The following is a 27245-nucleotide window of genomic DNA, read 5'->3' as shown; positions in this document are numbered from 1 at the left end:
GAATACGTGACCTCAGTGTTGAGGGGAAATGTCCATTTGCCCATCAGTGGAGATAGGGACACTAGGACTGGGGGACAAAAGGAGGGAGAATGTGGCTAGGGGTGATCCAAGCAGACTCAATATAACCCCCATGATTCTTTTCTAGTCTAAGGATGGCTGAGGTTAAATCAAGCACACATTTTTCCAACAGCCAGGTTTTTGTTTGTGTTGAAGCTACAGAGGCAATTTCCAAGACATGGTTCAACATGGGACTGTACTTCCAAGGTATGAAGGTTTGGTCTTTTGCTCTTGTAGGGACATGAGTTCAGGCCCCTGCTTTCTCCACTGGCTTTTGAGTTTTACTGTGAAATGGGCTAATGAACCGAGGGCCGCAACTGAATCCTTTAGGAATGCTGGGAAGCAATCCCGACAAAACTTTGGAGAAATGACCAACTTTTGAAGGAGACTTCAAAATCCTTCACCTCAGAAAACTTTCTGTTGCAATTATTTACTTGATTATAATCATCTTTTGAGTACTCAGGTGATTTAAGTTTGTACCTGTTGGTTTTGGATCAATCAGATTTATTAGGATCCGGTTTCTTGATCACGCTCAGTATTTAGTTTTCCTTTGAATCTCAGGTGCAGAAGGTGCAGGAAGCTATACTCCACTGGTCATGTTACATTATTATCTTTGATCAGTAAAATGCTTATCTTTTTATTTACTTATTCATTTATTTACTCCACTTTACCTTCATTCCTCACTCCCGTTTCCAACACCCACCCCCTCATAGGCAGATATTCTAATGTGATTATTGTCATTTTCTTTTATTCCATGTGTTCTGATAAATGCAAATGTTATCGGGTTTGAAATCTCTTTGTGTTCCTTTCAAACTTTTAAATGTATTCAACATAGAGAAAGGTTTTGAAAACTTCCATGTACAGTTTAAAGACATGTAAGAAAACACCCATCTACCCACCAGCTGGCTTAAGAACTAGAACATTATAGAGTTTGAGAAGCCAACTGTGGATCCCTCATCTCCTTCCCCCACCCAGAAGAAACCACTACCTTGACCTTTATGTTCTCATTTCCTTGATTTTTGCGGAAAAAAAAAAAAAATTTTTTTTTTTTTTTTGAGACAGAGTTTCACTTTTGTTGCCCAGGCTGGAGTGCAGTGGCATGATCTCAGCTCACTGCAACCCCCACCTCCTGGGTTCAAGTGATTCTCCTGCCTCAGCCTCCCGAGCAGCTGACATTACAGGCACATGCTACCACGTCCGGCTAATTTTTGTATTTTTAGTAGATACGGGATTTCTCCATGTTGGCCAGGCTGGTCTCAAACTCCTGACCTCAGGTGATCCACTCACCTCAGCCTCCCAAAGTGCTGGGATTATAGGCGTGAATCACTGTGCCTGGCCTGCTTTTGAGAAAACTTCACCTCCCATGTATGTATCACTGAACAAGGTACTGTTTTGTTTTGAAAACCGAATGGCAAGCATGCACTTAGCTGGTTATGGAAGGAGCAGTATTGGTAGAATTAGGTGAAGAGTCCCAGGAGAGGATAAGCTGAAGAGAATCTCTCAGTCATAGCGAGTCTGGCTTCAGTTTCCCTAAGAGTTTACAAGAGCTGCTTCTGGGGAAGTCAGAGGGTAAGGTTCTAAATGAGGCCAGGAAAATACACCCATGTCTCAGCATAGTCAGGGCACTGGCAGGGCTGTTATGCGGACCAGAAATTAGTTACCATATGGTCTGGTTACCATATGGTTTGATGGGGAGTGGGCCGCTCTAACTCTTCACTTCCAAACTCTGTGACCAGCCCCCACCCTCAATAGTAGATCACAGCAGGCATCTTCTGTGGGGTGAAATGCATGTCCACACCTGCTCCAGGCAGCTGCAGTGCTGGTGAGAGGGTGTGCAGGAGCCGCACCAGCACATACTCAAAATCAGCCAAGTACAGACCGTCTGCGCCAGGCTCACCTGGGCATTCTGGCCTCGGGTTAACAGAGCGTAGGTGTGGCTGTTTCCTCCTCAGTGAAGAGCAGACTCTAAAGGATGAATGCCATGGGGAGTGGGTGACTAGGCCAAGGGAACAGACACTTTCTGCTTGTTTCTTCTCCTCCCCTCCTTTTTTTTTTTTTTGACAGGGTCTCACTCTGTCACCCAGGCTGGAGTGCAGTGGTGCAATCTCGGCTCACTGCAGTCTCAGACTCCTGGGCTCAAGCAATCCTCCCACCTCAGCCTCTCTGGTAGCTGGGACACACCACCGCATTTGGCTAATTTTCTATTTTTTATAGAGATGAGGACTCACTATGTTGCTCAGGCTGGAACTGAACTCCTAGGCTCAAGCGATCTGCCCGCCTCGGCCTCTCGAAGTGCTGGGATTACAGGTGTGAGCCACCGTGACTGGCAATTCCACTGCTTTCTTGTTTTATTTATTCCCTGTCATCCACGCTCCCATTCCTCCTGACTCCCTGACACAGGCATCTTTCAAATGTGTTTAACTTACATCCTTTTGTGTGCATTTCTGTAAGGTGTGTATTTGGTGTATATGTGCATATATTTGTAACTTGTGAGTAGTATTGTTATATGGTTCATTCTTTTTTGCTCAGTGCTACGTGTTGAAGATCATCGTGTTGCCCTGTGTACATCTAACTCACTGGTCTAAAGGTTAAGAGGTCCTCTGTGGAGTGCACCCATCACTATTTCCCTGTGTATGCCCCTGGTGATGGACACCCAGCATGCCTTCAACTTCCCACTGTTGCAAACCACACCATAATGAACATTCTTCTACATGACCCTTTATGGACCTGTGTGAGAATTTCTTTGGAGGGCCCACGGGGATAGTGCCACATTCATCTCTGGGATGGCTGCCAAAGTCCCCACTCCCAATGCAAGAGGGTCCCTATGCCCCCATATCCCCACTAAAGGACTTGGCATGATCCAGCTTTTTAAAATTTTGTCTGTTTGTGAAATCTAAAGTAAAATCTCACTGTAGTTTTATTTTAGACATTGCTGTTAATACATCTGAACATCTTTTATTAGGCCTGTTAGCTTTTTGGGTTTCCCGCTTCAGGAAATTGCTTGTTCATATCCTTTGTAGACCTGTTTGCAACTGGAGGCCCTGTCACTGTTTTTCCTCTCTATATGTGCTCCACTGATAGTCCTAATCCTGTGAGAAAGCTGAACCCTACCCAGGGTTTCTACACACTGTACCAGGCTCTGTAGTGCCTTTCCATATGAATTTTACGATCAGTTTGTAAATTTCTGCAAAAAGCCTACTGAGATTTTTATAGGAATTACATTTAATCTATGGATCAACTTGGGGAGAATTGACATCATAACAATACTAAGTTTTCCAACCCACGAATGTTTTTCATTAATTTGGCTCCTCTTTCTCTCAGCAATGCAAATGCATAGGTCTTCCACATCTTTTGTCAGATTTATTCCTAAGTCACATTTTTAGATGTTATTGTAAATAGTATTTAAAAATTTTCTGTATCCAATTGTTCATTGCTAGTATATAGATATACAACTAATTTTTGTATATTGATCTTATAACCTGCAACTTGTTAGACTCACTTATTAGTTCTAGTAGGGTTTTATTTTTGGTGGACTCAGTTGGATTTTCTATATAGATGATCACATTTTCTATAAATACAGTTTTACTTCTTCCTTTCCAATTTGGATACCTTTTGCTTCTTTTTCTTGCCTGACTGCACTGCCTAGAACCTTCAGTATAATGCTGAATAGAAGTGGTGAGAGTGGACAGCTCTGTTTTATTTCTGATCTTGGGGGGAAAGCACTCAGTTTTCACCACTAAATATAATGTTAGCTGTGGGTTATTTTGCAGATGCCCTACATCAGATTGAAGAAGTTCCCTTCTACTTCTAGTTTGCCAAGAGGTGTTTGTTTTTTAAACTCAGGAATGGATGTTAGATGTTGTCAAATGCTTTTTCTGCATTTATTGCAATAATCATATGGGTTTTCCTTTCTGGTTTGTTAATATGTTGAACTGCATGATTGATTTTCTAATGCCAAGCCAATCCTGCATTCCTGGGATAAAATCCATTTTGTTATGATTCATTATCTTTTTAATACATTATTGGATTTGATTTGATAAAGCTTTGTTTATAATTTTTGTATCTCTTGAACTTTCCATGTTAATACTAATGGCTCCTCAAATTGGCCTCCCCACCACGCGCCTGTTTTCCATATGACCCACTCTGCCTGTTCATATCCTCCAGACTGTGTCTGGGATGGTTACTGAGGTGGTTACTGAGGCTGGGACTTTCCCCAAACTTATGGAGGGTCAAATAAAATTTAGAACAAAGACTTGAAAGCATTTTTTTAATGTGGTCAATCCTACCTCTGAGTATGTGAATCAACTCCTGGCAGCAGTCTTGCCCCTTAACAAAGGCGTGTCCCCAACCTGAAGAGCCATCTTCAAAGCCTCTCAGTACCTGACAGGTTAGTTCCTAAGAGAAAAAGCATTATTAACTGCTTAAGAAATCCCCTGACCTTAGATTATCCCTCTGTCACTGTTCCCCCATATGGTACTGCTCTGCTCCAAAAAGAAAATATCCAATACTTCCCACTGAAGAATTCTATCCCATTCTGACTGCCTACTTGATATCCCACACTCTAAGATGCCCAAATAACCCCTTCAAATTCCTGACCCTGTGTTTTTTTGTGGATGGCTTTTATATCCAAGATATTAGGGGAACACACAGGGCAGGATATACTCCTTTCCCCATTGCACCATAGAAGCTTTTCTTCCTTCAATCCCCTCGTCGCAAAATAATGGTAGTAATAGCAAACACATATACAGTGCTTACTACATGCCATGCATTATTCTAAATACTTTATGTAGATTAACTCATTTAATACCCTCAATAATCCTATGAAGTGCATATTACTATTATCCCCATTTTTGTTTATTTTTAAGGGGGCTTTCGGCAAAAACCAGAATGCCTGATAGACACATTCTAAAAGAGCTGTAACACTACTATCCCCATTTTTACAGAAGAAACTACAGAAAATTGAGGTCAAGTGACTTGATCAGCTCTGGGATTTGAATCCAGGCAGTCTGGCTCAAGTCCACTGCACTACCATACTCGCAAGTGACAGAACTGTGGCACTGACCCATGTTTGCACACAGTAGAGGGCCCCCCTGGCCCACTATTCATACAGATTCTTTCTAAGGCTTCAGAATATGTCATGCCTGTGTTATCTGTGGTGCCTTTGGCCAAATCTGGTGTCAGTGAGTTTCTCACTGCTGCTGACAACGAAATATATATGTTTGGAAACAAAAATTATGTAGGGCCGGGAGCAGTGGCTCACGCCTGTAACCCCAGCACTTTGGGAGGCCAAGGTGTACGGATCACTTCAGGCCCGGAGCTTGAGACCAGTCTGACCGACATGGTGAAACCCTATCTCTACTAAAAATACAAAAATTATCCGGGTGTGATGGCGGGCGCCTGTATTCCCGGCTACTTGGGAGGCTGAGGCAGAAGAATCACTTAAACCCAGGAGGCAAAGGTTGAAGTGAGATGAGATCGCGCAACTGCACTCCAGCCTGGGTGACAGAGTGAGCCTCTGTCTCAATAAATAAATAAATAAATAAATAAATAAATAAATAAATAAATAAATAAATAAAATTGTAGAGAGAACACTTTTTAAAAAGACATTATTATTTAATGTCATCAGAGCGACAAGAAGAAAACACTGCATTCATAGGGCAAGATTAGGAAGCTATAAAAAAGGAACATTTGCAAGACAACACCAACTAAAAAGATCTTACAGAGTCAAGCAATAATCAAAGGACCTTCAAAGCAGCCAGAGAAAAAGAATACCTACAAAAAAAATTAGAGTGACAGTAGACTTTGCAACAGTAATAATAGAAACCAGACAAGTGTCATAATGTCCTCTTAGTGTCAGTGTTTAATATCCTTCTAAAAAAGGTAATTTAGAAGTAGGTACCTAGCAAACCTATCTTTTAAGAAGAATAAAGGGAAAAAAAGGCATTTATAGATAAACACAGACTAAGAGTTTCCAATTAAGTGATCTACACTAAAGGATTTTCTGAAGTTCTGTATGTATTTCAAGAAGAAGAAAAATCAGGCTGGGCGCAGTGACTCATGCCTGTAATCCCAGCACTTTGGGAGGCCAAGGCAGGCGGATCACAAGGTCAGGAGATCGAGACCATCCTGGCTAACACGGTGAAACCCCATCTCTACTAAACACACACACACACACACACACACACACACACACACACATAGCCAGGCATGGTGACAGGCACCTGTAGTCCCAGCTACTCGGGAGGCTGAGGCAGGAGAATAGTGTGAACCCGGGAGGCGGAGCTTGCAGTGAGCCCAGATTGCGCCACTGCACTCCAGCCTGGGCGACAGAGTGAGACTCCATCTCAAAAAAAAAAAAAAAAAAAAAGAAGAAGAAAAATCATCCCAAAAACGACATCTGAGGTAAAAGAAGAAAGATGGGCAAATAAAAGGTAAATGAGTATTTAAGCAAACAATGTTTGCATAAAATGATATGGTTAGTGTCATCCTTAATAAGGGAGGAACAAAAATAGTAGACATAATAACATGTAAATTGGGAGACATTAAAGATTTATAAAGTCTGTGAATTGTTTGGGTGGGGAGTATGTTTAACTTTGGACTTTAGGTTAAATATGTATGGTAAGCTTTCAAGGCCAATCACTAAAAAAATATCTTTGGAGAGACTAACAAGAAAAAATAGAAAAGGCACAAATAGTATGAACAACATAAAAGATATAGTAAAAATTTAAAAATATGAGAATATAATTAATTTGAAAACTTACATGAATTGGACCAATTCCTAGAAAACTGATTTATTTATTGGATAAGATCACTATAACCTTAACCAGACAAATACAGATGGCTAAAGATGCAAAAATCTTAAACAGTTTATTAGCAAACCACATCCAGAATGAGTAAGATTTAATACAACATAAAAACGTTGAGTTTAATCCCAGAAATGCAAGAGCAGTTTAACATTAGAAAGTTAAACTAAATCTTTTAAGATTTAGTTCATATGCCATCTCTTCCAAGAAAGCTTCCTTGGTCCCCTGAGCTGGGTTGTGTATTCCTTAGGGGCTCTCACAGTCTATTCTTCCCACCAGTGTTACTGCACTGACCACACTGCCCTGAAATTACGGTTCTGTGTCTGGGAACACACCTCGTTCATCTCTGTGTCTTCAGTGTACAGCAGGAGGCCTGACACATAGTAAGTAGTCAAATTTTGCTCAACTGAACTTATAGCTAGTTGGATGTTTAAACTCAGTGTGCTAATGATTAATAAATCGATGGCCTGGATAGGGAGGTCTCTACTGGCATGCCACAGGGATCTAATTATACATGGCATTCTGTATAATTCTGATGGCATGCTGATGAAATTAGTTGGTGACCAAAACAGGAGAGTAGGTCACACATTAGACATGGCATTCTGTATAATTCTGATGGCATGCTGATGAAATTAGTGGATGACCAAAACAGGAGAGTAGGTCACACATTAGATAACAGAATTAGTATCCAGAGTCATGGGCAGGCAGAAACACTGGAGCCAGACTAGGCCCCAGTAGGGTTAGGGGCAAAGTCAGGACTAAAACCCCACACAGCCTGTTCTCACTTTGACAATGAAAAAAACTCTTTTTGAGCTGTAACTTACCCTCCTATGGGTATCTCCCATTATAACAACACTTACTATGAGCCCAGCATCATGCCAGCTTCCACGCTATCCCCTGCGGCCCCCCTACCACCACCAAGTACCACAGGTAAAGTATAATGAGAGTGGTCTGCTTGGCCTGGGGACCAGGAAACAGTTCCTCGCGGTGCAAGAGAAAGGGGGATGATAGCTGGGATCAGAAAGCCCAATGAGAGTTGGGGGTTTTTCACCAGGTAATAGGCAGCATGACAACACAGCAGTTTGAGGGCTATTTGAGTAAGAGGCAGGCCTGCCTTCAGGAGCCCTAGGGCATACAGCCAGTCAGAAAATATGGGGCTTTGCCACAATCCTACCAACTGAGAACTTGCTTCCCAAAAGAACCCAGGAGCTATCCTCACTGCTTCTTCACAGCCCCCAACCTTATGAAAAATGAGATCCAAGTTCCTTAGCATGGCATTAAAGGCCTTTGTGCCTAGCCTACTCCTCAAGGCCTTTATCTCTCTATCCTCCACATTAATCAATTAAGTCATTCATCCATTCATTCAGTTTATTCCACAAATATTTATTGAGTATCTACTATGCACTGTTGTTTTTGGCACTGGGGATACAGCAGTGAACAAAACAGAAGTCCCTGCTTTATGGAGCTTACAGTCTACTGAAGAGAGACAAACACTAACCACAATAAATAAATATAAAATATACCAGGTGGTGATCAGTGCTTTGTAGAAAAATATACATAAAGTAGGATAAAGGGATATAAAATGCATGTGATGGGGCGATTTTAGATATGTTGATCAGGAAACACTTCTCTAGGGAGGTGACATTTGAGCACACTGGAAGTACTAGGGCAACTCATCAGATTATTTGGGAGGAAGGGTGTTTCAGGCAGTGAGAAGAACAAGTACAAAGGCCCTGAAAAGGAAGGGTATCTAGCACGCTTGGGGAACAGCAAGGAGGCCAGTGTAGCTGGAGAAGAGTGAGTGATATTGAGAGTGATAGGAGACAAGGTAAGAGAGGTAAAGGGAACTTTTGGGCCATGGTGAGGGCTTTGGCTTTTGTTGAGGGAGGTGGGAGCCATGGGAGAATTCTGAATAGTGGAAGGACATGATCTGATTTGGATTGTATAAAGAATTTCAGAGAAGAATAGTAATAGGTACTAGAACATTAAGCAAAAGAAAACAAAATACACAATTATTAGCTCCAAGGAAAACGAAAGGGTATACAAGAAAGGATATGTAATCAGAATATACTATGTAGTTTTGATGTGAACAATATTTACAATGTCATACTCATGCAAACAGTGACTACTGGTTGAACAAAAATTATATAAAATGTTTTAAAGAAGTAATAACAGATGTAATCACAAAGATGACCAAACAATAAGAGACTATTAGGGATGACTAGGCAGATTAGCAAGTAAAATATATGAGGTTTGTACAAATGAAAAATATAACTTTTGAAATAAAAAACTCAATGGGCAGATTAAAGAGCAAATTAGACATAGTTGAAAAGAGAATCAGTAAGCTGAAAGATATACCTAAAGAAATTATCCAGAATGAAGTGCAGAAAGACAAGGAGATAGAAAATCTCAGAGATGTTATGAGATACGGAAGATAGAATGAGGAGGTCCAAAATATGACTAACTGTATTCTGAGAAAGAAAAACTAGAAAAAATGAAAGGCAATATTTGAAGAGAAAATGGTTGAGAATTTCCCAGAAATTATGAAAAGCATGAATCCACTGAATCACGAAGCATGACATTCCCAAAGTAGAATAAAAAAAAAAATACATATGTAAACATGTTAGAGTAAAACTGCAGGACCCCCTGCACATTCTACTACTACTACTACTACTACTACTACTACTACTACTACTGCTACACACACACACAAAACCAGCAATTAGTCTGATAGTCGACTTAATAGCAACAGACTTCTCAAAGCCAAAAGAGAATGGAACCATATATTCTAAGTGTTGAGTAAAAATACCTGTAACAAACTATCTTTTAAGAATGAGGATAAAATAAAGACATTTACATATAAGAAAGACTGGAAGAATTTAACATCAAGAGACCTGTACTAAAAAAAAAAAACCCACTTAAACAGTATATTCATAATGAAAGAAAATGATCCCAAAGGATGATCTGCGATACAAGAATGTATGCATGTAAGTCCAAACAAACACTGTCTATATAAAATAATACTGACAATGATGTATAATTGTGAGGTTTATAAAAAGGAACAAACTAACATATTTGAAAACAACAGTATGTGGTCAGGAGAGGAATGACTAGAGTTGAAGGTTTCTAAGCTTCCTGCATTCTTCAAGAAGGGGGCTAAAATATTGTTTAACTTTAGACTTTATAAGTTAAACACCTATGGAAAACATCAAAGTTAACCACAGAAAGAATAGAAAAAAATTTAAAAATAGGGAGGAAAAAAATTGAATAAGAAAATAAATCTCAAAACTAAAAAAGCAGGCGAGAAAAGAGAAAATGAAGCACAGAAAAGGTAGCAGTGGTAAACAGAAATAAAAAAGTATGATGGTAGAAACAAGCCCAAATACATCACAGTAAATGTAAACAGACTAAACTTGCCAACTAAAAGAGATCATCAGATTAGATTTTTTAAAAAGGTCCAGTTATATGTTGTTTCCAAGAGATATAATTAAAGCATAATGGCATGAAAATGCTCAAAAGTAAAAGGATGGAAAATTATGTACCACACAAATCCCAACAAGAAAAGTTTCTGTTACTATATGAATATAAGATAAAATAGGTTTCAAAGAAAAATGCATTATCAGGAATAGAGAGGGTCATTACATATTTATCAGGAATATATAACAATTTTTAATTTGAATATTCCTAATGAACACCCTCAAAATATATAAAGCAAGAAACGAGACAGAATTACAAGGAGAAATTGCCAAATCCACCATTACAGTTGAACATTAACACACCTTTCAATTATCAGTAGATAATGACCAAAAAAAATCGGTATAGGTAAGTAAAAATTGAACAATAGTTGACAAACTTGATAATAGACATATGTAGATCTCTGTATTCAACAATTAGAGAACACACATTCTTATAAATTAGCACATAGGAAGCATTCAAAAATATTGGTCACATACTAAGCCATAAAACAAGTCTAAAAAATTTCAGAGTTGTTATCACACAAACCACATCTTCTGACCATAATGCAATTAAGATAGATTTCAATAACAAAGAGATAAAATTTTAAATTCCCAAACATTTGGAAATCTAAAAACACATTTCTATGTAACTTACAGGTCAAAGAAGTAACCTTGATGGAAATGAAGTACTTATAACTGAGCAATAATGAAAATACTACATATCTAAACTTATGGAGAAGTAGGAGTTAGAGGGAAATTATATCCTTAAATGCACAAATTAGAAAATGGGCAAGAATGAAAATTAATGAGCTCAACGTCCAGTTAAATTAGAAAAAGAACAACAGAATAAACCCAAAAAATGTGGAAGGAAGGAGATCAAAAAAGATAAGAGCAGAAATTAAAGAAATAGAAAACAAAGATACAATAGAGAGGAGCAACAAAGCCAAAAGCTGGTTCTTTGAAAAGACTAATAAAATAGATAAACCTCTGGTGAGATTGATCAAGAAAAAAAGTGAGAAGGCACAAATAACCAATATCAGTAATGAAAAAGGAGACATTGTTACAGTTTATACACAGCAGAGAATAAAAAGGAAACTTTATGCCAATGAATTTGAAAATGCAGACAAAATGGACCAACTCCTAGAAAACTGTTATCTTACCAAAATCGACTCAAGAAGAAAAAGAAATCCTCAACAGTTCCATAGCTACTAAAGGAATTACAGCAGTAGTTAAAACTCTTCCCGCCAAAACAAACAAACAAAAAACAGCAGGCAGATTCTTCCACTTGGTATGTGGATTACAGGTAGATGAAGAGATACTGATCCCCTCAGCCCTAGAGGTGTCCGGGTAGGACCTGAGGCAGTGGAGACCCTAGGCAGGCCACTTCTCTCTATGGGCAGCCTCTTCTGGAGATCCTTAGAGGGTGGCCCTTAGTGAAGTAGGGTCTGACAAATCTCTCTGCAATCCCTGAAGGTGGTGAGCACAAATAAGTAGCATCCAGCTCTGCAGTAAATGTGCTAAGCAGGGCCAAGAAGGTGCTCTATCACTTGGACAGCCTCTTCAGTAGCCAGCTCCTGTAGTCTTCTGCTCATTGAGGACAAGGGGCCTGTGGAGCTGCTGGAGGAGTCTATGTTCCAGTTTCCAAGAAACACCACGCACAGCCCAAGTTGTGACTGGTTGGGATGGGGCTGGGTGCAGGGAGGCCAAGGAGGGGCTTCCTGAGGGTGTAGCTCCAGGTAGAAACCCTGAAACTCTGTCTTCCCGAGTATCAGATACTTTAATCCGTTTGCAGCTGATGAGCCCTTTTAATGGTATCCAAGCTAGCTGCAGGGTGATGGTTCTAATAATGATGCATGTTCTGCAAATAAGAGCTTCATCATTATTTTGAAATTGTTAATATGAAAGCGTTCAACTGGATTTGAAATCTACTCACATCATCAAGAGAAGTTTTAACAATATACTTGTCAGTGAAACAAAAAGAAAAGCTGTTAGATATAATTCCAATTGTTAAATATCTTTGAAACATTTAAAAATTGGCTTTAAATATTTTATCACCTACTTGTACAAAGACAGACATTTATGGATGGCGACTGTTAAGAATTTGAAGAATGCATCATTAAAAAGTCTTGCTCAGGATTTGTGTGTAGCCATTTCAAGCATAAAGCTTATAAAATAAATATGGAAGCAAATTTCAACCTTCTTATTCACAATTTTGAAAAGATTTTAATTTATAAGTTTAATACTAATTCAATATTAAAAAGGAAAACACTAGACCAAGATGGTTTTGCAGGAGTTCTATCAAACCAATCATTCCAAAGTTATACAGCATCTTCCAGAATATTGTAAAAGAGGGAACACTCTGAGTCATTCTATACCAGCAGAACCTTAATGCCAAAAGCCAGCAAGAACAGCCTGAGAAAGGAAAAGTAAAGACCAATTTTATTCATGGACACAATTGCAAAATTCCAAACTTTTGTTTACCAACCTGAGTCCAGCACTGTATAAAAAAATGAAAGACCATGACCAAGTTGTGTTTATACAAGAAATGCAAAGATGGTCTAACATGAGGAAAATCTATAAATATCATTTGCCACATATCAGATTATTGGAGAAAAAACATATAATTATCATAAGAAACAGAAAAGGCATTTGGTAAAAATTCAACACCCTTTCATTATTAAAAAAATAAAAGCCTCTTAGTATAGAGTAATAGGATGGAACTTGCTTAACCTGATAAAACCTGTAGGAAATCTATAGCAAATACGGTATCATTCTTAATAGGGAAAAGTTAGTGATGTTTCCTCTAAAATACACAAGACACAGATGCATGCCGTCATCATTGTACTAGATGTCCTGGTCATCTCAGTACGACAAGAAAAATAAAGGCATAAAGATTGGAAAGGAAAAGACAAAACTGTCATTATTTATAGCTGATATGGTTGTCACCATAGAAAACATAAAAGAATATACAGACACCTTAAAAGGAACGAGGGCTCCTTGGAGAAATGGCTGATTCCAGGACTAAGAGAGGAAAATACAAGATGAGTCTGGAGCGTTTCCTAGTGCTGGCAAGTAAAGCAGTGCTCAAAACCAAAGGATGGGAGTATGTGAAAGGGACACAGGAGCCAACTGGCAAGAGTCCCCAGTGGCCAAAACTGGACTGATTTGACCAACAAAACAAATAACACAGTATTAGATTTATAACTCAAATTATTAAATAAAAATGTATGAGTTCATACTGATATAAGTGACTGAATAAATAAATAAGGGATAAGAGACAAATCTTTACAGAAGAATTTCAAATGATATACAGAGATACACCCCCTCCTTCCAGGAGCTGTAGCTCAATTCTTCCCGCCTCCTTGAGGGTGGGCTAGAGTCTTCCAAAGAACAGACTATGAAAAGCGAAAGGCAGCAACTTGCCAGGGGGAAAACCTGGCAAACACCACCTTAACCAAGGGATGAAGGTTCACAAAACCAGGGATGCCAATGGATACCAGGTACCTCTGATATGATCTGATAAGAAAGGCTTTTAAACTCTGGTGTTCTTTCCAAAAACAACTCCAGTCTAAATATAAGCAAAACTTCAGACAAATACAAACTGAGGAACATTCAACGGTATTCCTTAAAACTGTTAGGTCATGAAAAACAAGGACATTCTCAGCTTAATGGACTTCTGGAAAAAAAAAAAAAAAAAAAAAAACCAGAACAGACTGAGAAACTGTCATAGACCAGAGGACACTATGGAGACATGACAACTAAATGCAATGTGATATTTTGAATTGGATCCTGGAACAACAAAAGGACACCAGTGAAAAAAACTGATAAAGCCATGTAAAGTCTGATGTTTAGGTAGTAGTAATATAGCAATGTTGCTTTCTTATTTTTGATAAATGTACTATAGTGAGGAATATATAGAAACTCTCTGTACTATCTCTTAAATAACTTTTCTGTAAATCTAAAACTATTCCAGAATAAAAACCTACTTAAAAATAAGTTTAGGGCCAGGTGTGGTGGCTCACTCCTGTAATTCCAGCACTTTGCGAGGCCGAGGCAGGCAGATCACCTGAGGTCAGGAGTTCGAGAGACCAGCCTGGTCAACATGGTGAAACCCCATCTTCACTAAAAATACAAAAACTACCTGGGCATGGTGGTGGGAGCCTGTAATCCCAACTACTCAGGAGGCTGAGGCAGGAGAATTGCTTGAACCTGGGAGGTGGGGGTGGCAGTGAGCCGAGATCGCGCCACTGCGCTCCAGACCAGGAGACAGAACGAGACTCCATCTCAAAAATCAAAAACAAACAAAAAAACACAACACCTTGGGAGGCCGAAGCGGGTGGATCATTTGAGGTCAGGAGTTCGAGATCAGCCTGGCTAACATGATTAAACCCCATCTCTACTAAAAATACAAAAAAATTAGCTGAGCGTGGTGGCACGCGCTTGTAATCCCAGCTACTGGGAAGGCTGAGTAGAATTGCCTGAACCCGGGAGGCGGAGGTTGCAGTGAGCCGAGATTGCGCCACTGCACTCCAGCCTGGGCAACTGAGCGAGATGCGACCTCAAAAATAAATAAATAATAAATAAAATAAATAATAAGTGTAATAAGGCAAATGGTTATAATACTAATATACAAAAGCCAACTTCATTTCTATATACCTGCAAAAGAGATAAAAAACACACAATAAAAGATCCCACTTATAATAGCAGAAAACCCATAAAGTACCAATAAATAAATCTAACACAAGATATGTAGACCTTATGCGGAAAAATATAAAGCTCTGCCAGAAGACAGTCAATAATTTATTTACAATAGGGAGCTATGTCAGGCTCTTAGGGAGACTCAACACCATAAACATCAATTCTCTTCAAAATGATCTACAGATTCATTGCAATTCCAACATTTTTATAGAACATGACAAGCTGATTCTGAAATGTGTTTAAAAAAACACAAAGGGGGGCCGGGTGTGGTAACCCCCACCTGTAATCCCAGCACTTTGGGAGGCCAAGGCAGGAGGATCACTTGAGGCCAGGAGTTCGAGACCAGCCTGGGGAACATGGCGAAACCCTGTCTCTACAAAAATATACCAAAATTAGCTGGATGTGGTGGCATGCCCCTGTAGTCCCAGCTACTTGGAAGGCTGAGGTGGGAGGACTGCTTGAGCCCTGGAGGTTGAGGCTGCAGTGAACTTACTGCACCACTGCACTCCAGCCTGCGTGACACAGCAAGACCCTGTCTCGAATAACTAAATTAATAAAATAAAATAACAAAGGGGGGCTGGTCAAGGTAGCTCATGCCTGTCATCCTAGCACTTTGGGAGGCCAAGGTGGGTGGATTGCTTGAGCGCAGGCGTTCAAGACCAGCCCGGTTAACATGGGGGGAACCCTGTCTCTACAAAAAATACAAAAATTAGCTGGGCATGATGGCATGATGGTAGTCTCAGCTACCTAGGAGGCTGAGGTGGGAGGACTGCTTGAGCCCAGAAGGTCAAGGCTGCTATGAGCCAAGATCAGACCACTGCACTCCAGCCTGGGTGACAGAGCAAGAACCTATCTCAAAATAAATAAATAAATAAATAAATAAATAAATAAATAAATAAATAAATAAATAAAATAACAAAGGGCTAAAAATACATGATACTTCTGAAGAAAAATAAGATGGAAAGATTTTTCTTTATCAAATACCAAGATTTATTATGAAGGCAAGGTAATTAAGGCAGTATAGTACTGGTTCAGGGACAAAAAGCTGGCCAACAGCAAAGAGAGGCCAGAAACAAATCTATATGGATATGGAACTTTGATGCTCCAGCCAGAGGTGGTTTCTCAGATTATGTTATCCATATGGAAAATAACGAAACCAGCTCCCTACCTTATACCACACAAAACCCAATTCCATTTGGACTTAAATGTGAAAAGTAAACTTTTAAAACTTTTACTAGAAGAAAATAAAGAAAATGTTTATAACTATAGGTTAGAGAAGACAAGACAAAAAATTGCTGGCTATAATACAGAAAAGATGGATTTGTTCAACTCAAAAATAAGACCAGCCTGGGCAACAGAGAGACCCTGTCTCTACAAAAAATAAAAAATAACAATTAGCCAGGTATGGCTAATTTACAGGCATAGCACACGCCTGTAGTCCCAGCTACTTGGGAAGCTGAGGTGGGAGGATCACCTGAGCCCAGGGAGGTCAAGGCTGCAGTGAGCTGTGATCCCACCACTGCACTCCAGCCTGAGTGACAGAGTGAGGCCCCGTCTCAAAAAAAAAAAAAAAAAAAAAAAAAGAAAGAAAGAAAAATAAGAATTTCTGCTCATGCAAAGACACCATTAAAAAAGCTTCAAAATTACAGAAGCTATTCAACACATACAACTGACCAATGATGAGGATCCACATAAAGAACACCTACAAATCAATAAAAAATGATTTAGCCAGGCATGGTGATGCACATCTATAATCCTAGCTACTTGGGAAATGGAGGCAGGAGGATCCAAAAGCATAGGAGTTCACGACCAGTCTGGGTAATGTAGTGAGAACCCATCTAAAAAAAAAAAAAAGTTTTTTTTTTTTTGGAGACAGAGTCTAGTTCTGCCACCTAGGCTCGAGTGCAGTAGTGTGATCTCAGCTCACTGTAGCCACCGCCTCCCGGGCTCAAGCCATCCTCCCACCTCAGCCTCCCAAGTAGCTGGGACCACAGGCATGCACCACCACACCTGGATAATTTTTGTATTTTTTGTAGAGATGGGGTTTCATCATATTGCCCAGTCTGGTCTCGAACTCCTGGGCTCAAGTGATCTGCCTGCCTCAGCCTCCCTAAGTGCTGAGATTACAGGCATGAGCCATTGTACCCAGAAAAATTTTAATGGGCTAAAGATATTAACAGTCCTTTCACAGAAGAGGAAACGTATGGCTAAGGACCATGAAAAGATGCTCGATCACATTAATGACTAAGAAATATCTGCTAATATGTCCCCAGTGAAATACCATTTTACACTCAGTGTAATAACAAAAAATAAGAAGGAGGACAATATCAAGTGTATGAGGATGTGGATCAATGGGATCTCTTATACATTTCTGAAAGTAGTATAAATTGGTACCACCAGTTTGGCATAATCCTGTCAAGCCGAACTTTTGGATGACCTATTAACCAACAATTGCATTCCTAGGTCTATATACCTTAGAAAAATGGGTGTGCATGTGTCCCAGGAGATACACCTAAGAATGCTCATGGTAGCACTGTCCACAAGAGCAAAAAGCTGGAAATGACCCAAATGTCCAACAACGGATGAATGGATAATTTGTCTTATGGTCACCCAAGGGAATATTGTAAACAAACTCTAGCTACATGTAACAACATAGGTGAATCTTAGAAACATAATATTGAATGAAAAAAGTTAAGTCTCAGAAGACCACACAGGGCCGGGCGCAGTGGCTCACGCCTGTAATCCCAGCACTTTGGGAGGCCGAAGCAGGTGGATCACCTGAGGTCAGGAGTTCAAGACCAGCCTGGCCAACATGGTGAAACCCCAACTCTACTAAAAATACAAAATCAGCTGGGTGTGGTGGTGCACACCTGTAATCCCAGCTACTCGGGAGGCTGAGGCAGGAGAATCACTTGAACCCAGGAGGCGGAGGTTACAGTGAGCCGAGATCACACCATTGCACTGCATTCCAGCCTGGGCGACAAGTGAAACTCCATCTCAAAACACACACACACACACACACACACACACACACACAGTATGATACTATTTTTATAAGGCTCACAACTGAGTCAAATAAACAATGTATTGGTTAAGCATCCCCACAAATATGAAAAAAAATTCCACATATCAAAAAGGGCAAGTGAATGTTAAGCACAAGACTTAGCAGAGTAGGAATTTCAGGAGTGGAGTGGTGGGGAGGGTGAGGAATGGGACAGAAAATGACACACGGGTAGATGATATCATTAATGTTCTTGGGTGGGGTTGTGAGTTCTTGGGTTTTCATATTATTATATTTATAAGTCGTGTATATAATGTATATATTCTGAGTTTTTTTGTTTTTTGAGATGGAATCTCGCTCTGTCCCCCAAGCTGGAGTGCAGTGGCGTGAACTTGGCTCCCTGCAACCTCCTCCTCTTGGGTTCAAGCGATTCTCCTGCCTCAGCCTTCCAAGTAGCTGGGATTACAGGCACATGCCGCCACACCCAGCTAATTTTTATATTTTTAGTAGAGACGGGATTTCACCATGTTGGCCAGGCTGGTCTTCAACTCCTGACCTCAAGTGATTCACCCGCCTCAGCCTCCCAAAGTGCTGGGATTACAGGTGTGAGCCGCCGCGCCCGGCCTATTCTTTTATCATATATCTAATATATGTTACATGAACAGCATATAGGAGAAGAGTAGAGAACGTGAGGAAGGAAAACTCTTTGAAGAGTTTTGCTGTTAGGGGAACTGAGAAATGAAGTCATAATTGCAAAGGCATGTGAAATGAAGACGATTTAAAGTGTTTTTCAAAGACAGGAGTATTAGTAGATAGATGGAATGGCAGAGCGAGGACTTTGATGAACTCACTTTCCCTTTAAAACAATGAAAAGATGGTCAAGCCAACTCAAATCAACCATTTTAGAACTCTGCCAATTAACCAAAGCCACAGAATGAAGTGAAAATCATCATCCAAAGAAACTACTGAATCTTGGCAAGATAGTGAGGTCTACGACATTTCACTTGTGGTGATCCCCATCCTCCCTCCCCAACCCTCCCTAGTTCCGTGGTACAGGATCCAAAAGGTGACCAAATTCCAGACAACAGAGAAATCTGACCACTTAGAGAATTTTACAGGAAATCTTAGAGAATGAGACAACCATAGGAAACTTTGAAAAGCTGTGACATATTCCTAGGGATCTAAAGGGCTGTGCATATACTCAAGGCTATATGCATGCCAAGGAAAGAGCTGGGATAGGAGAGGACCCAAGCCACTCACTTCTGGCTGACTGCAAGGCCCTGTGCAAGTACAAAGTGAAAGCGAAGGCTGTCTCACACACTGGCTGGACTTTGAAGGCAATGCTTTCTTACGCAGATCCTCTTGGCAAGGGTTGGAAGATGTACACGCAAGGCATTTAAGGATATATTCTGACCAATCACTGGCTGACCACCAAATTATATTTATTCACCAGGTGTGACCCCTAGGAATCCAGGCTTAAAAAGAAAAACAAGAAATGAAAAGAAAAAAGGCTGCTAGCAGGCAACTCAGAGGCCACATAATGCAGGGGGAGACGGAATCCACAAAATGAGTACAGAAAAGTCACTGAACAAACAAACAGCAACAAGAAAAAGAACTACGACAGCAACAAAAACAAAAAGAGACCAACAACAAACCTTGGGAGTCCAGATGGCAGCAAGACGGCAGAGCAGGACTTTCCAGTGCTCATCCCCCAACAGAAACATCAATTTGAAAAGCAATCCATACATGAAAATACTTCACGAGAGCTAAGGAAACCAGGTGAAAGTTGACAGCACCTGGGTGTAGCACAGAAATAAGAAAAGACACATTGAAGAGGGTAGGAAAAAAAGTTACACACTATCCATGCCACCCCTCCCCAACCCCAGGCAGTGCAGTGGGAAAAGAGATACTTTTTTCGGGGAAGAGAAAGGAAGTAAGCACTGGGCTTTCCCCTGGACTCCAACACCAGGCCTGCCCCAGTCAAACCCAGCACCGGGCAGGCACCCACAGCCCAAGCCTCTAGGCTGGTACCTGCAGACCGAGCCTCCAGGCCTGCCCCAGCACCAGACCAGATTCCACTGCCTCACACTCCAGGCCTGCCTGGCAGTCTCAGTCTCCAGACCCACCCTAGCACCAGGCCAGCCTCCACAGCACTAGTCATTAGGCCAGCACCTGCAGACCCAGCATCCAGCAAGACCTTGTGGACACAGGCTCCAGGTCCACCCAGTGCCAGGCCAGGCCATGTGGTCCCAGGCTCCAGGCCCACCTTAGGTTCCAGCCCAGCCCAGAACCAGGTCGATCTACACAGCCCTAGGCCGCAGGCCTGCCCTTCTAGATTCAAGTACCATGCTGGCACACACAGACACAGACTCTAGGCCTGCCCAGTGGTGGCCTGATCTCTGTGGCCCCACCCTTCAGGCTGGTCCCTGCAGCCCCATGCTCCAACAGACCCGGGGCCCAGGCCCATCCCAGTAGATCCCAGTACTGGGCTGGGTCTAGAGAATCCAGGCTCCACACCTGCCCCAGCACCACACAGTTCCCAGGCTCCAGGCTGGTCCTCATGGCCAAAGGCTCTAGCTGACCCAGGGTTCAGGCCCACCCTAGTAAGCTCTGGTGCCAAACCAACTCCTGTAGACTGAGGCTCCAGGACCACCCTTGCAGACCCAGGATCCAGGCCAGCCCCCATGGACCCAGAACCCAGGCTTGACATGCAGATTTAGGCTTCAGGTCCACCTCAGCACCATGTCAGCCCCTGTAGACCCAGACATGAAGTTGGCTCCCACAGATCCAGGAACCAGCTGTGCTCTTGTGGACCCAGGCTCCAGGCCCACCTCCACATACCCAATCAACAGGCCCATCTGTTTGGATCCAGGCTCCAGGCCAAACCCCATGGACCCAGACATTGGGTCCACCTACCTGCTGACCCAGACACCAGACCAGCCTGCCTGAGGACTCCAGCAGCAAGCCTGCCCACACAACATGCCAGACGGCCAGTCCAGAATCTCTGGACAGGCTGACTGGTGAGGGGCTTTCCCAGACAAAGCCAGTCTGCAAAGACTAGAATGAGTTTTCACGTCTTCAGATGTGCAGACACCAATGCACAGCCACAAGGATCAAGGACAATCAGGGAGGCCAAGCACGGTGGCTCAGGCCTATAATCCCAAGCACTCTGGGAGGCCAAGGCGGGCAGACTGCTTGAGCTGAGGAGTTTGAGACCAGCCTGGGCAACACAGCCAGACCCTGTCTCTATTTTTTAAGGAAAAAAATTTTTTAACCTGGTGCGGTGGCTCATGCCTGTAATCCCAACGCCTTGGGAGGCCAAGGCAGGTGGATTGCTTGAGCTCAGGAGTTTGACACCAGCCTGGGCAACATGGCGAAACCCTGCCTCTACAAAAAATACAAAAAAATTAGCTGAATGTAGTGGCGCATGTCTGTGGTCCCAGTTACTTGGAAGGCTGAGGCAGGAGGGTCGCTTGAGACCGGGAGGCAGAGGTTGCAGTGAGCCGAGATCATGCCACTGCACTCCAGCCTGGGTGCCAGAGTGAGACTCTGTCTCAAAATAAAAATTTTTTTGTTTTGTTTTTAAAAACAACAATCGACTGGGTGCAGTGGCTCACACCTGTAATCCCAGCACTTTGGGAGGCTGAAGCGAGCAGATCACTTGAGGTCAGGAGTTCGAGACCAGCCTGACCAACATGGTGAAACCCCAACTCTACTAAAAATACAAAAATTAGCTGGGCATGGTGGCACACACCTGTAATCCCAGCTACTCGGGAGGCTGAGGCATGAGAATAGCTTGAACCCAGGAGCCAGAGGTTGCAGTGAGCCGAGATCACGCCACTGCACTCCAGCCTGGAGTGGGTGGGTGACAGAGCGAGACTCCGCCTCAAAAAAAAAAAAAAAAAAGAACAATCAGGGAAAAGGAAACACACTACCACCTAAAGGAACAAAAGAAAGCACCAGTAACTGACCCTACAAAGAGGAGACGTATGAAGTGGCTTACAAAGAATTCAAAGTAATTATATAAAGGAAGCTCAGAACTTCAAGAAAATATGCAGGGACAATTCAATGATATCATGAAAAAATAAAACGAAACATTTAACAGAGAGATTGAAATTATTTTAAAAATTAGGGTTTTTTTGGTTTTTTTTGTGTGTGTTTTCTGCTATAGGCTTGGTTGGTTGCTGTTGAAATGGGCAAGTTCATGAAACCTGGGAAAGTGGTGCTGGTCCTGGCTAAATGCTACTCTGGACACAAAGCTGTCACCATGAAGAACGTTGATAAGGGTACCTCAATCTTCCCCTACAGCCATGCTCTGGTGGCTGGAATTGACTGCTATCCCCACAAATGACAGCTGCCCATGGGCAAGAAGAAGATCGCCAAAAGGTCAAAGATAAAGTCTTATTAAAGTTCATAATTATAATCATCTCATGCTCACAAGGTACTCTGTTGATATCCCCTGAGTGGGATATCCCACTCAGAACTGATCAAGCAGAAAAAAGAATCTGTGAACCTGAAGACAGATTATTTGAAAATATACAGTCATAGGGGGAAAAATGAAAAAGAAATAAGACAGCTTATGGGATTGATAGGATAGCTTCAAAAGAGCAAATTTTTGAATAATAGGGTTCATGAAGGAGAAGAAAAAGACAAAGGAACAGAAAGCTTACTTTAAAAAGTAATAGCAGAAAGCTTTCCAAGTTTGGAGAAAGATACAAAATATCCAGGCATAGGTTAAAGTTCTCCAGTCAAATTAAATGCAAACAAGACTATACAAAAACATATAATCAAACTGTCAAAAATCAAGGACAAGCAGGGGATCCTTGAAAGCAGCAAGAGAAAAGAAGCAAATAACAGGTACAGAAGTTCTAATAAGGCTAGCAGCAGATTTCTCAGCAGAGACCTTACAGGCCATGAAAAAGTGAAATGATCTATTCAGTGTGCTGAAGGAAAAAACCTTCCAACCAAAAAGACTGTACTAGCAAAGCTGCCCTTCAGAAATGGACAGGAAAAGTCATTATACGAAAAAGACACTTGCACACGCATGTTTATAGTAGCACAATACACAACTGCAAGAACATGGCACCAGCCCAAATGCCCATCAGTTAACGAGTGGATAAGGAAACAGTGGTAATATGTATACCATGGAATACTACTCAGCCATAAAAAAGGAATGAAATAATGGCATTCGCAGCAACCTGGATGGAATCGGAGACCATTATTTTAAGTGAAGTAACTCAGGAATGGAAAACCAAACATTGTATGTTCTCAATCATAAGTGGGAGCTAAGCTATGAGGATGCAAAGGCATAAGAATGACACAGTGGACTTTGGGGACTCGGGGGAAAGGGTGGGAGGGGGTGAGGGATAAAAGACTACACATTGGGTATAGTGTATACTGCTTGGGTGATGGGTACACCAAAATCTCAGAATTCACCACTAAAGAATTTACCCATGTAACCAACCACCACCTGTTCCCCCAAAACCAACTGAAATTTAAAAAACTAATAATTAAAAAACAAGAAATGAAGGAGAGACAAGAGACTTTCCAAGACAAACAAAAGCTGAGGGAGTTCATTGCCACCAGATCTGTCTTACAAGAAATGCTAAAGTTAGCTTGTCTAACCCGCCTTATTTTGTTGTTGTTGTTCTGTAAGTTTTTAGCAGCCTGAAGCCACGGTTTTTAGTTTCTGTGTCTAGTAATAAGCAAAAAAGCGGGATGAGGAAGGGGCTTAACTGGCTCAACCAGAAACAGAAACTAAGAACTCATGACAGTATTCATTCCCTTGGACACCTCTGTGTTAAAGAGAGTTTTTCAAGCTTCAAGAAAAGAATGCTAATTAGTAACACGAAAACATATGAAAGTATAAAACTCACTGGTAAAAGTAAGTATACAGTCAAATTCAGAATACTATAATACTGTAATGGTGGTGTACAGACTGCTTAAACATGTAGCATAAAAGTTAAGAGGTAAAATTATTAAAATAATATCTACAATAATTTGTTAACAGATACACACTATAAAAAGAAATAAATTATACCATCAAAACCATAAAATGTGGTGAGGAGGTGGAGTGAAAGTGTAGAGTTTTTTAATGCACTCAAAGTTAAGTTGTTACCAGCTTAAAATAGCCAGTTACAAGATGTTTTAGGCTGAGTGTGGTGGCTCAAGCCTGCACTCCTAGCACTTTAGGGAGGCCGAGGCAGGAGGACTGCTTGAGTTCAAGGGAGGAGTTTGACACCAGCCTGGGCAACATAGCAAGACCCCATCTCTACAAAAAAAATTTAAAACTTAGCTGGGCGTGGTCGTTGCATGCCTCTAGTTGCAGCTATTCAGGAGGCTGAGGCGGTAGGACTGCTTAAGCCCAGGAGGTTGAGGTGGTGGGCTATGATTGCACCACTGCACTCCAGCCTGGGTGACAGAGCAAGACTCTGTCTCAAAAATAAATAAATAAATACAATTTATAAAATAAAGAAGTAATATCAGTCATTCTCACACTCTTCCAAAAAACTGAAAAAGAAGGCATACTTCCAAACTCTTTTTTTTTTTGAGACAGTCTCGCTCCGTCACTCAGGCTGGAGTGCAGTGGCGCAATCTCGGCTCACTGCAACCTCCGCCTCCCGGATTCAAGCAATTCTCCTGCCTCAGCCTCCTGAGTAGCTGTGATTACAGGCGCACGCCACCACGCCCGGCTAATTTTTGTATTTTTAGTAGAGACGGGGTTTCACCATGTTGGTCAGGCTGGTCTCAAACTCCTGACCTTGTGATCCACCTGCCTTGGACTCCCAAAGTGCTGGGATTACAGGCGTGAGCCACTGCGCCCGGCCCCAAACTCTTTTTATGAGGCCAGCATTACCCCGATACCAAAGCCAGACAATGACACTAGAGGAAAAGAAAATTACAGGCCAATATCCCTGATGAACAGAGAAGCAAAAATCCTCAACAAAGTACTGGAAACCATATTTAACAGTACATTAAATGGATCATTTACTATGATCAAGTAGGATTTATCACAAGGATGCAAGGTTGGTTCAACACATGCAAATTAGCAGAATGAAGAAAAAAACCATATGCCAATAGATGCAGAAAAAGCATTTGGCAAAATTCAACATCTCTTCATGATAAAAACTCAAAAAACTAGATATAGGAGAAATGTACCTCAACATAATAAATACCATATATAACAAACCCACAGCTACCATCATACTCAATGGTGAAAAGTTGAAAGCCTTTCCTTTAAGATGAGGAACTCTATTCTACAGGATGCTAGAAGTTCCAGCCAGAGGAATAAGCCAGGAGAAAGAAATAAAAGGCACCCAAATTGGACAGGAAGAAGTAAAATTGTTCCCATTTGCAGATGACACAATCTTATATATAGAAAATGCTAAAGACTCCACCAAAAAACTGTTAGAACAAGCCTGGGTGCAGTGGCTCATGCCTGTAATCCCAGCACTTTGGGAGGCCGAGGCAGGCAGATGGCTTGAGGCCAGGAGTTCGAGACCACCCTGGCCAACATGGTGAAACCCCATCTCTACTAAAAAATATAAAACTTAGCCAGGCATGATGGCACACGCCTATAGTCCCAGCTACTCGGGAGGCTGAGGCATGAGAATTGCTTGAACCCAGGAGACAGGGGATGCAGTGAGCTGAGAACATGCCACTGCACTCCCGCTTGGGCGATACAGTGAGACTCTGTCTCCAAAAAAAAAAAAGAAAAAAGAAAACTGTTAGAACAAATAAATTCAGTAAAGTTGCAGGATACAAAATCAACATACAAAAATCAGTAGCATTTCTATACACTAACAACAAACTATCTGCAAAAGAAATCAAGAAAGCAATCCCATTTACAATAGCTACAGAAAAAAAGTAAAATACTTAGGAATAACCAGGCACGGTGGCTCATGCCTGTAATCCCAGCACTTTGGGAGGCCGAGGCGGGTGGATCACCTGAGGTCAGGGGTTCGAAGCCAGGCTGGCCAACATGGCAAAACCCCATCTCTACTAAAAATACAAAATTAGCAGCTGTAATCCCAGCTACTCGGGAGGCTGAGGCAGGAGAATCGTTTGAAACTGGGAGGCGGAGGTTGCAGTGAGATGAGATCATGCCACTGCATACTCCAGCCTGGGCAACAAGAGCAAAACTCCATCTCAAAACAAAAACAAAAACAAAAACAAAACAACAACAAAAAACAAACTTAGGAATAAATTTAACCAAGGAGGTAAAAGACGTGTACCCTGAAAACAGTAAGACATTGATGAATGAAACTGAAGATGATACAAACACATGGAAAGATATCCTGTGGTCATGAATTGGAAAAATTAGTATTGTTTATATGTCCATACTACTCAAAATCATCTACAAATTTAATGCAATCTCTATAAAAGTTCCATGTCATTTTTTACAGAAAATACTAAAATTGGTATAAACCACAAAAGACACCAAATAGCCAAAGTAATCTGGAGCAAAAAGAACAAAGCTGGTAATCCCAGCACTTTGGGAGGCTGAAGTGAAAGGACTGCTTGAATCTAGGAGTTTGAGACCAGCCTGGGCAACATAGTAAGACCCTTGTCTCTAAAAAAAAAATTAAAAATTAGCTGGGTGTGGTGGTGTGCACCTGTAGTCCTACATACTTGGGAGGCTGAGATGGGAGGATTGCTTGAGCCCAGGAGTTCGAGGTTGCAGTGAGCTATGATCACACCGCTACACTGCAGCCTGGGTTACAGAGCAAGACCCTGCCTCAAAAAAACAAAAGGCATTCAGACAAGAAAGAAAAAAGTGAAACTATCTCTATTTAGAGATAACATGATCTTGTATATTAAAAAATCCCAAGGAATCCACCAAAAAACTATTTGAACAAGTTCAGCAATGTCATATGATAGAGGATCAATAAACAAAAATCAATTGTATTTCTATGCACTAGCAATGAACAATCAAAAAATGAAATTAATGGCTGGGTGCAGTGGCTCATGCCTGTAATCCCAGCACTTTGGGAGGCTGAGGTCGGGTGGATTACTTGAGGCCAGGAGTTCGAGACCAGCCTGGCCAACATGGCAAAACCCCATCGCTACTAAAAATACAAAAATTAGCTGGGTGTGGTGGTATGCACCTGTAGTCCCAGCTACTTGGGAGGCTGAGGCACAAGAATTGCTTGAACCCGGGAGGCAGAGGTTGCAGTGAGCTGAGACCACACCACTGCACTCCAGCCTGGGTGACAGAGTGGGACTCTGTCT

The 27245-nt window shown here is 41.5% G+C and overlaps 1 protein-coding gene and 1 non-coding gene across 4 annotated transcripts in view; both read right to left on the bottom strand.

Moving 5' to 3' along the window:
* Positions 1-4921: 4921 nt before the first annotated feature.
* Positions 4922-4982, bottom strand: LOC116812338 (U7 small nuclear RNA). Its single transcript, XR_004370643.1, has one exon. It is a non-coding gene; the product is annotated as a U7 small nuclear RNA (small nuclear RNA).
* A 682-nt stretch (positions 4983-5664) lies between these two features.
* The window catches only part of KANTR (KANTR integral membrane protein), a 36929-nt gene continuing 15348 nt past the window's right edge, over positions 5665-27245 (bottom strand). For all 3 annotated transcript variants that reach the window (XM_058441663.1, XM_058441665.1, XM_058441664.1), the window contains one exon: positions 5665-12173. In XM_058441663.1, coding sequence (XP_058297646.1) covers positions 11143-11373 — 231 coding nt within the window. In that variant the 5' untranslated portion in view covers positions 11374-12173 and the 3' untranslated portion in view covers positions 5665-11142. The remainder of the gene's footprint in view (positions 12174-27245) is intronic.

This window comes from Hylobates moloch, unplaced genomic scaffold (genome assembly GCF_009828535.3).
Source record: "Hylobates moloch isolate HMO894 unplaced genomic scaffold, HMol_V3 SCAFFOLD_7, whole genome shotgun sequence".
Taxonomy (NCBI): Eukaryota; Metazoa; Chordata; class Mammalia; order Primates; family Hylobatidae; genus Hylobates; species Hylobates moloch.
The sequence above is the reverse complement of the archived record's forward strand: the minus strand, read 5'-3'. Positions and strand labels throughout refer to the sequence as shown.